Consider the following 11,230-nt stretch of genomic DNA (forward strand, 5'->3'; position numbering starts at 1 on the left):
ATGTTTACCTTAATGCATCACCACGTTGAAGAAGTCTGAAACTTGTATAATATTTTTCTTCTTATAAGGAGAAGTTCTGCTGTTAGTGCTAGTATTGTAACAGAAAATAATAGCACTAATAACATAATACTAAATAAGCCTAAACACAAAATAAATATTGATTAAAGGACGATAGCCATTTGAGAAATAGACCAGATATTAGTAACTTCCCCAATTTTTTATTTTAATAATGTTATATGGTTGTTGCCTCTTTCCTAATTCTCTCATCCCTCCAAAAAAAAAAAAAAAAAAAATCTAAAAAAAGAAATGCTACATATCAACAAGATAGACTATAATTGCTATATGAACGAAAATATTTCTACAACTGCACAATGACATTGTAGGTGGACGCGGATCTAAAATTTAATAATTTTGGGATTCTGAATATTTTGTACGTACATATTAATTAAATTTTAAACACAAATACAAAGTTTAGGCCAAAGTTATTGAATTATTCCGAACTCATAAGTCGAAGTATAGCTCCGCCTCAAAGGAGTAGTAATCCGATTTTTTATATAAAGACAATCCTGTCAATATATGTTCAATTTCTCCAAAGAGAAAAATTAATGTTCTCTTCTGTAATTAGTGTTACGTGCTATAACAGAAAATAATAATAGCATCTCTAACCAAATAAGCCCATATACTAAATAAAAAATAATTCCAGATTTTCAGTTCCCACTCAACTAACACCATTAACTATTAGAGTATTAATTCATGTCATTTTCTTCTACCATTTACAAGTCATTCCTTCCCTCATCCCCTTCCTCCAAAAAAGAATCTAAAATAAGAAATGCTACATCTAAAGCAAGATATACTATAATTACTATATGAACGAAAAAAGTATACACATTGCAGCTGATAATGGAGGCATTTGGAAAATACGAAAAACATCGAAATGTTCCATTTGAAGGATTCCATTAATGCATATGCAGACTATCAAATATGGAAATCAAAATTCACTATAAATTGGGTGAAATCATCTCCACTAAACATACCATTACTACGAATGTTTACATTTGAAGTTGGCTACATACTTTAATTTTCTCTATAGAAGCATCACGAAAGAAGTTGAAGCTCAATTTTGTTTTTTGCCAGTGACAAATTTTAAAACAATCAAGGTTATATAGCCGTTTTGTTTATTAGATCTTGTTGCATATCTTATAATCGATGACCATAATTAAACTTGAGTTCATTGTATATTCTAGTCCATAATATTTTTCCTGACTTGAATAATATTTTGATACGTGGCTCATCAAGTGCAGGAAAATCTCAGTCGGAGCTATGTGGTTTATTGCAGTTATTGCCATTTTGCCACTCCTTTTATGTGGTGAAGGCCAACAAGTGAAAACACCTCACGCAATTGTTGCTAAAGATGGCTCAGGGAATTACACCACAATAACGGATGCCATAATTTCAGCACCAAACAATAGTCTAAATAAATACTACATCATAATTAAGCAAGGGACGTATTATGAATATATTCAAGTAGATAAATGGAAGACAAACATAGTCCTAATCGGTGAAGGCATGGATAATACCATAATTTCAGGGAATAAGAGTTACGGTGGCGATGGCATCAAGACAAGTCTCACTGCTACTGTGGGTAAGTGATCGATTGTTACTATACTCAAACCATAGTATGATATTTTTAATTCTGCTGATGTGAATATTCTTTGTTTCATTTCAATTAGGTGTCAATGGAAAGGGCTTCATGGCCCAAGATATCACATTTAGGAACAATGCTAGACGAGAGAACCAACAAGCAGTAGCATTAAGAGCAGAAGCTGAATATCTCACTTTCTATAGGTGTCGTTTCGATGGCTTTCAAGACACCTTATACACAAAAAAGGGCCTACAATTTTATAGGGATTGTGAAATATTTGGCACCATAGATTTCATCTGTGGTGATGCAACCGCGGTGTTTCAGAACTGCTTAATTGAAGCACGCCTGCCGCTACCCAATCAATATAATACAATCACAGCCCAACGTAGAAGATTTGTAAACAACACAACGGGAGTAGTGCTGCAAAACTGCACACTAAAAGCAACTCAAGAGTTGGAGAAAATGGGCAATGTTACCACATATTTAGGTCGACCATGGGGTGATTTCTCTAGAACAGTGGTCATGCAAAGTTACATTGACAATTTTATCAATCCAAAAGGATGGATTGAATTTATAACCAGGCCGTTAGTTCAACCATACTATCTTGAGTATGAGAATAGAGGACCTGGCGCAATTAGAAAGGGACGAGTGAAGTGGGCGTCTGCCACTAGAAATTCAGAGATTGCATCAAATTTCACGGTCAAACATTTCATAAAAGGTGACAAATGGATTCCTGCCGATGTTCCGCATTATTTAGATCTTTAGGAATAGAGTTTGTGTAATACCCATGCAAGTTCCACTAGTTATCAGAATGCAAATATAGTTTATATGTATTGTAAATGCAAAATTTTTGCATTTTTAAATAAAAAATACCATAATATTTTCCTTATTTGTTTGTGTAAAATTATTTGATCAAGTAATTAAATCAATTGATTAATTGACTAGATGATTAATAATTAACTGTACTTATGTAGTTTGATAGATCAAATAGGATTATAATTTGAATGGTTTAAATATAAGGGGATAGGGGAGAAATTAGGCCAAATTCGAAAGAGATATTGGCCAAGAATGCAATATCAAGGCCAACAGAGAGGGCTGCCAGGGGAGAGGCTAAACGACGTGTAAAACTACGCCGTTTGATTAGGTTACATAGATCAAATCTCAGGCTTCCATTATCCTTGATCCAATGGTCCAGAACTAATTTTATTTGTCATATAAAAGATCCTATAATCTGATTTTAGGCTTCATTTCACTCTCCTAAACCTTGGTCCCCTCTCTTCTCTCCTTTTTTCCCTTTATCGCCGGCGCCGCCCATGCCACCGTCTACCGGCCGCGGATTACCTTCAACCACCACCAAATAACACCATTTCTTCATCTCACTCTCCTCTACATGATTCCAAGCCCCATATCCCTCAATTCTTACCTCATCTTCGCGATTTTGATAAAGTTAGAAACCCTAGCCCCCTTTTCTTTATGAAATTTGTCAAGTTTCGGTTGCCTTTACCCCCATAAGACCTACGTGAGAGTGTATTTCGCTACTTGATCTGTCAATTGGTACTGTTTTGAACCCAATTTCCGGTGACCAATTCCGGCAGATTTCCCAGCGACCTTTTTTGGCCACAAACAGTCTCGAACAGGCTTTTCCTGTTGGTGATGAGACTATAACTGATCTCTAGTTCATCGAGGTCCACAATTTCAGTCTCTTCCAACAAGAAAGGCGTGTTTTGAGGTTGGACAGCTGCTACTCCATGTCTTCGGCCTCTTCTGGTGGCCTGAATCCGCTTCGAGTGCCCTCGATTGGTGAAATCCTATCCCCTCGCTTCTTCGTCTTTGATTTTTAATTTGTTCTTTTATCTGATTGTAGGTTTTAGTTGAGAGTGAGTTTCGTTTTGATATAATTCATGATTCGGTCTAATATCTGATTTCGCCGTTGTTTTAGTTAATCGATTTTGATTAGCTAATCTCTGTCAATACATTGTTTGCCTAATCGTTGAATTTTATTTTGTCTCTGATTACTTGTATTAGCATTAGTTTAATTTTTGGAGTTTGGAATGCTAAATTTTCTGTTTTTGTACTTGTTAAAGTAGTAGGATGGTTTGGTATTGACAAAAGCTTAGGTAATATAGGAATACTTGAGAGTAAAGTACATGTTTGCTGGGAGTACATCTACTCTATGCTTGTGTCTGAAATTGGAGAAGAGCACTGTCCTTTCTCACCCTTTGGACAGATTTTGGGTTCAATTTTGGAGAAGAGGTCTTGAGTCTTGAGTCTCATTGTTGCTGTTGGAGTCTTATTTGCTGAATGCTTGTTGGTAACTGCCATTCTTTTGCTGCTGTTTAGTATTTTCTGCAACTAGGTAATGTTCTTAACCTTCTAAAGTAATTTCTTTCACAATAGAGTAGTTTTGATCTTACATGTTGTGTTCTTTCTTGGAGTCTGTTTTTTAACATTTGGTAGTATTGAGCTTTAGTTGTAAATATTAAGCTAGTGTGTTGATAGACATGTTTGAATTTGTACTCAATTTCTTGTTCATGTCCAAAGGACAATTTGTGTTACGCTTTATAAGTATTTTTTAATTATTCAATGCTAAAACAAGCTTCTTAAGATCCTTTCTTTATCTGTGAATGAGGAATCCCTGTTTATGTGTTCATCGCAGTGTATACTTCCAGCTAGAGAAGTATCTCATGATTTAGTCTAATTCATGCTTCATGAAGAATGCTTTCTTTTAGTTTTATAGTCTTTTCCTTTCACTAGTTTAGTGAGTTTATTTTGTTTATCCATATTCTTGAGATTTTTGGTCAATGATTCCATGACGTCATTTACTATTTGGGTTAATGTGCTATTTACTGTAATTGTTGTTTTATAAGTATTTGGGTGTTGATTTATATTTTTATGAGCATGAAATATAGTAGTTAAATGATGAAAAGGATGATTAGCAAATGTCGGTCTTGCAAATATAATGGTCCATCAGTTATAATTAATTTGGGCCGAGGGATTGAGGAAATAGTAAGCTTTTTTTGGACTAAGTTCCCCAGAATGGGTTTTTTACATACCTATACACTATTTGAAACTTTATTACAAAAATGTCCACGTTTAGTTAACCCGACTTTAACAAGTTTTATCTAAAATATATAGATTCCACCTTATAAGGTTCCCAATCCGTGCCTTTAATCAAGGAATTTAGTTATACTTTTTTCCTTTTTTCTCTCCTCTTTCCCCTTTTCTCTCCGGATCTTCCGTTATACCTTTCTCTCCTCACGTTGAAGCTTCATCTGGTTTCAATTAAACTCAAATGTTTGTGTTGAAAATCAATTAAGTGTTGCTCAATCTTGTTGGAAATAGCTTGGAGTCGTCGACTTTGACGTAAAAATTCGAAGCCGATCTCTATGTACAAGTGGAGACTTTGGATCATTGGGTTGCGCGTACCAAAATTCTTCTTGAATACGTAAAGAGAAGTGAATGCCTAAATTGTCTAAAGATGAAGAAATAATTATTGATCTGAACAGTTAATTCTTTTCCGGCGAAACGCTATTTTTTCGCCAATTAGTTTTGATTTGTAGATTCTCGTTTCTATTATTAATAATTGTGATCCCACGTAAATACAATTTGTATATAAATTTTATACAATATGTGTTTTGTTTATTTTTTTATCTGATTTATACATATTAAAAATAAATTTCATACAACTAATTATATTATACAACTTTCATATATTATTTCTACCCAGTTATATACAACTACAATATCATACTACTTAAATATAATTTTTATATAAATTTTATACATTATGTCTTTTCACTACAAGAAAGTTTAGAATTGGCAACAATCTTTTTACAACAACAATAATATTGTTGCAAAATATAATTAATGGCAACAACTTCATTTAGTTGTTGCTATATCATAAAATTTTTACCTACAAAATTTTTTTTGTTAGCAGAAGTTTTAATATTGTTGCCATTTTAAAAAAATAATATAATAAATTTTACATATATATAAACCAGCAACGACTTCTTACCAACAACATTATGGTTGTTGGCTAAGTTTATTAAATGGCAATAACGGGATTAGATTGTTGCTGTATCATATAATTTATAACTCAGGAGTAATATAATAAATATAAAATATAAAAATAATTGGCAACAACAAATTTTAGTTGTTGCTAAACACAAAACTTTCTTTACAACCCCCTTTAGTTGTGGCCTAAAATTTAGTAAATTTTACGCCAAAATAGTTTTCCGCCAAAACAAACGCGCCAAATTTTCCCGTTCTATTACTTTTCCAGTTTTCCCCAAATTCTTAGCGCCCAATTTTAGTTTCCACTGTAGGTTTTCTCTTTTCATTGTTTTGCTAAACTAAGGTCTGGTGTTCAATTCTTCCATCTCTTCTGTTGTGTTCAACCCAGAATCTGGTGAGTTCTCGCTTTTGATTTCGTTTCTACTGCTTTGAGCTTTTGATTTAGTTTAATGGGTATTCTTCTTCTTAATTTGCGATACCTATGGAATCTATTCCGTTTTTTTCTTTCTTTTTATGATACAACTCAAAATTTTTAGACTAGGAAAAAAGATGAGAATTGGAGAAGATAGGATTTTTGAGAAGGGGGTTTTTATACCTCAAACTGAAGTTTCTCTTGCTGCTATTTAGTGGCTTATTTTCTGGTTGAGGAAAGTAAAGAAACTTTGATTTTCATTGTTTTTACTTTTCTGGAAAAGTTTGTAAATTATCAAGAGATATTCCCCTTAAATTTTTCTAATCATCAATTTCTTCCACTTTCACTAAAAAAAAGTCTAAAATTTTGTCTTTTAGTTAGTGGGAAAAGAAGTTAGAAATTGTATCAATTGATCAACAACGTCAATCATCACCTTAATTTGAAATACCCTGTCGGCGTTCGGAAAAATCATAAATAATTGGTTGTATTAATGAAGGGCTAGCCATTGATTAACCCAACCAGTACTAGTATTTCTAGTGTTTCCACTGGGTTTGAAGGATTTCATAAATTACTGTTCTTGAGCTTAATTGGATAGAACTATGAAGTAGTCTTCCTTGTATTGAGATAGAATCCATTTTTTTTTACTGAATGTATTTTTTACATCTTTTCCGACTGATCATTTGCTCGCGTCCAATAATGTGGTCTCTCTTATAAGTTGGAAATTCTAGCCATACTTTAGAACGACAACAGAATACAAAATCATGCAAAGAGACAAACATGAGAGAGACGCGCGTGTCCAAGTTTGATTTTCATTCTTTTTACTTTTCTGGACTTTCGTTAGAATTATTTTGTTAGTTTTTGTTTTTTTCTTTGTTTTTTTAAGTTATGGAATTTCTAAGTTGATGTTGCAATAGAATAAAATTTTTAGAAGTGGTTAATCCTGTCTGATAATTTCTTCTTTGATGGTACCCAATATTCACTTGCGAAATCACAAGTTATTTTGTTGGATTCTACTTTATACTCATAATATTAAAGATGTTAATAATGTACATTTTATTATAGTTATTTATTGGTGTCTCGGGTTGAGCCTGAGTATGATGTTTGGGAGTAAATCTGTATAATCTTGAAAAGGTTAATAATGCGCATTTTTTAGTTTTTAATCGGTGTTCGTTCTTGCATTGTGGCCCTATTAAATTGCATTTGTGCCATTAATTGCAGCAAGAGAAAGTTAAATATATAGTTTTACAATTTTAATTATATAGTTTTATATTTCATTGTAGGTAAGTATATGATGCATAAGAATTGGGTACTTATTAAGAATAGGACATTACCGGAATACTTGAATGTTGTGGAATATTTTTTGAACTTTGTATTTTCTAAACCTGAGGTTGGTGTAAGAATCCAGTGTCCGTGCATTAAATGTAATAATATGCTTAGAAAATCACGCGGTGAGGTCAAGACGGATTTACTTAGGTGGGGAATAGATCCAACTTATAATAGGTGGATTTATCACGGCGAGTCAGATTTATCTTCAGATGATGAAATAAATTTTGATACAGATTCAAATTTAGGGAATGATGATGCTCGTACTTTTGAAATGTTGCATGACATGCGTGGTATTCCCTCTAATAGTCATGAGTTTGATGAGACCACTGAGTCTAGGTACGAAGAGCCAAATATAGAAGCTAAAAGTTTTTATCGGTTACTAAAAGATGCAGAGCAAAAGTTGTATCCAGATTGTGCAAAGTTCTCCAAACTCTCATTTTAATGCGTCTTTTTCAAATGAAGTGCCTGCATGGTTGGAGTAATACTTCTTTTGACTCTTTATTGAAATTATTGAGTGAAGCTTTTCCCAAAGAAAATGTGCTCCTTAATTCTATCTATGAAGTACAAAAGATTATTAAACTACTTGAGAATAAAAGAGATAGCATCGCTTTTCCTTGAATTGAAGCTAACGAGTGATTTTACTCTTCTCTAAGGAAAAAATTGTCTGTTCAATTTTTTCGGAGTGGTTATGTTACTTTCTATCGTTTTAGCTTCCAGGGAAGTGAAATATTCATCTCTGAACCTTCTAGCATGATAGTTTACTTTTCTTTATGATTTATTTTATTCATTTTTTAAAGTCGTTAATAAGGAACTCTCTATGGAACTTTATAAGAGTTTCTGTTTCAGGCCTCTATGTAGAGTAAGAGAATATTTACATTTGAAATGCAATAGAACAGAACACTAAGCACAAAATGGTCCTAACGCACATGAAAGTGAATTTTCTATTTTCAATTATAATAGAAACTAAAGGAGCAGTAAGCACCAAGTTGTTTGTCATTTGAGATATTAAAGATCTAAGGTATAAAATGTTCTATGTGGATGTTGTCTCTTTATTTGAAGCTCTAAAAACTACTGTGTTCTGCTGAAGGAAACTTGTTCTATTATTTTTGATATTATAAATTAGTTTCTTCTAGGTTCTATCATACAACTAATTATATATCATACAACTTATCTACAATTTTTATATATTATTTCTACCCAGTTATATACAACTACAATAACATACAACTTAAAATATAATTTTTATACAATATTGTTCAATTTTCATACAATATTTAAATAAACAAATATATATAAACAACAGAATACAATTTTTCTACAACTTTACTTCAATTTCGTAATGTATGTCATGTCGTCTTCTTCTTCTTCTTCTTCGAGTTTCAATCTGAAATTCAGCCAAAATCAAGTCTAATATTCACCAAAACACTCTCAAAATTGAGATATAAACTCCAAACAATATTCTCAATTGTTGGCAACAAGCAATCCAAACAAACAATGATTTTCGAAAACCCAAATTCGAATTCAAAGCTTTAAAACTTTTTAATGGCTGTCAATGGTGGAATTGCTACGTTCTTTTCTTTTGCTCTACATTACTGGAATTAGGGATTGAGAGATAGAGAGAGAGCATGACGTCGAGAGAGAGAGAGAGAGAGAGAGAGAGAGAGAGAGAGAGAGAGAGAGAGAGAGAGAGAGAGAGAGAGAGCGAAGGAGGGAGAGAATAAGGATGAGAAATAATTGATTCCTAATATAAAGGGATACTCATTTAATTCGTAAAGTGTATATAATTGGTAAATTCGTATATAAGATGTAATTAAATTAAAACTTGAGTAAAGAGGGTAATAAAGTTTCAAATAGTGTATAGGTATATAAGAATCCCTATCCAAAACGGCCCGGTATCCCAAATTCTCATAGCTAGCACATATTTTAAATAATGGGTTAACCCTATTTTAATGATAAATTGGATTACATTCTTGTAAGAAAGTGTTGCCTATTTTTCACTATTAATAAATAAATAATTAAATCTTTCCAAAAGCGCTAAGCAATCATTAGGCACGTTTTAAGTAATATTAGTTGCCTTCATGGATTTGCTTGCGTAGTGTGATTTTTATATTCAATAATTAATACATAAATAATCTCATATTGTTTTTCAATAGCTTTAATTACTTCTTAACTTTAAATAATTAATTATCATGATTTCGGATTCGCTTGCAAGACGCGATTATGATAAACTAATAAATTTTGTCTCGATCACGTATTCACTTACATAGCGTGGTTATAACAACTTAATATTATCCAAAACGTCCTTTAATAATTCTAATAATCAAACAATAAAAGCATATAAGAGGCAAAGCATAACTTCAACAAACACACGAGTACTTAAAATTGATCTAACGAAAAAGGTTCTAGTATAACCCTTTACTATTAGAAATTGTAAAACTACCTTATGTTATATTATTGGATCAAAAGAACCTCTATTATCTTATTAGTCAAACATATATACCCATAACTTGATGAACATATATACACATAACTATATGATTAGACACTTGGCACGCATTCAAGGTTGTTGGTCCGTTTGGTTTTAAAATTTGAGCAAAATGCAAAACATAACCGTGCTAAATATTACACTAACGTGATCCAGTAATATTAAGAAGTGAGGGAGATGATACAAGTAGTTAACATTGTTGTACCACGGTATTCAAAGCCTGAATCATAGGATCAAAGTCAGGGAACACTTTAGATGTTTTAATTTCGCAAAAATCATAAAATACCTGTTGCAAATTCTGAATGTCATTTTTCTAGCAAGTTAGTTTTAATATAAAGATTGAATATAAGGGTAAAAAAATAAAGAAGAAAATAACTTGTAAAGCAAACATTTGGATAAATCATCAAATAGTAATTATGACAACATCTTATAATTAAGATGAAAGCTTGTTTATCCAGCTTTACTAAGTCTTTATTTTAGGGCGCAACGCTAAACGAGATGCTCTTACGAATTTCTTAACAAGTTTATCAAAGATATTGTAGCCTCAACAAAATGAAGAAAATCGTCGCTCTTTGGTTTTAATGGAGATTTGCGAATAGGCGGTTCAGTGAATGAATCTTCACAAGAACTGGAATCATCTGTGGCATCTACTGCAAAACTCCCGGCAAAAAAGAACTCATTTGCATCTAAATATTCAATAGAAGATGTAATGTCATCCACTGCTTCATCATAATTGTCCTTACAAATTTGAAGACATTGCTTGAGAACGGCTTCTTTTGTTTGCTGCAATAGAATTATGACTTCATTATAAATGTTCTTAGCCTTAGCTAAAGACAATTGAAGCATAATACGTGTCAAGCCTTTTTGATCAGCAGAAGAGCTATTTGGGTCTGCTCTAAGAGATTCGACACATAATTTGTAGTCACTGGACTTTCGACAAACATCTTCAATCAAATCGCCCAAAGAAAGATTTACAAAAGAGAGAGTGATAAAGAACATCACTAATGATATTTTCATTGAATTCATTTTTCATATGTTTTCTAAGTCATGATTGAGTCATTGAACTATTTTTATAGCATATAATATCCACATTTATGGTTCTACATTAATGGAGAAGATTATGCTGATATTAGTGTATGGAGATTGTAGGAATCTAAATATGTTTTTATGAAAAAAGAATAATTATTGCTCATAAAGTGCGTGTTGTTATCTCTTATTTAGGAGAGTAGTCTATGATTCGTTCTTTGTAAGGTTTGCAACAAAAAAAATTACTTTAAATGACTAGTAAATCTAGATAAATAATTGTGCAAAAGTAAGTGCAGAATATGTAATTCATGACCAAAGACTTTAG

At 32.2% G+C, this 11,230-nt stretch overlaps 2 protein-coding genes across 3 annotated transcripts; one reads left to right on the forward strand and one right to left on the reverse strand.

The window, feature by feature from the left end:
• LOC109224638 (pectinesterase/pectinesterase inhibitor PPE8B-like) lies at positions 1,056 to 2,531 on the forward strand. Of its 2 annotated transcripts, XM_019389176.1 has the most exons (3): positions 1,056 to 1,157; positions 1,302 to 1,642; positions 1,731 to 2,531. In XM_019389176.1, the coding sequence occupies exons 2-3, from the start codon at positions 1,321 to 1,323 to the stop codon at positions 2,405 to 2,407; spliced, it is 999 nt and encodes a 332-aa protein (XP_019244721.1). In that variant the 5' UTR covers positions 1,056 to 1,157; positions 1,302 to 1,320; the 3' UTR covers positions 2,408 to 2,531. The 2 variants fall into 2 exon arrangements, with proteins under 2 accessions (XP_019244721.1, XP_019244722.1); XM_019389177.1 differs by lacking the exon at positions 1,056 to 1,157 and having other exon boundaries at positions 1,186 to 1,642.
• LOC109224343 (pectinesterase inhibitor-like) lies at positions 10,384 to 10,905 on the reverse strand. The gene has a single exon (XM_019388928.1). It carries the CDS (start codon positions 10,903 to 10,905, stop codon positions 10,384 to 10,386), a length of 522 nt encoding a protein of 173 aa, XP_019244473.1.

This window comes from Nicotiana attenuata, chromosome 3, assembly GCF_001879085.1.
Source record: "Nicotiana attenuata strain UT chromosome 3, NIATTr2, whole genome shotgun sequence".
In the NCBI taxonomy this organism is placed as follows: Eukaryota; Viridiplantae; Streptophyta; class Magnoliopsida; order Solanales; family Solanaceae; genus Nicotiana; species Nicotiana attenuata.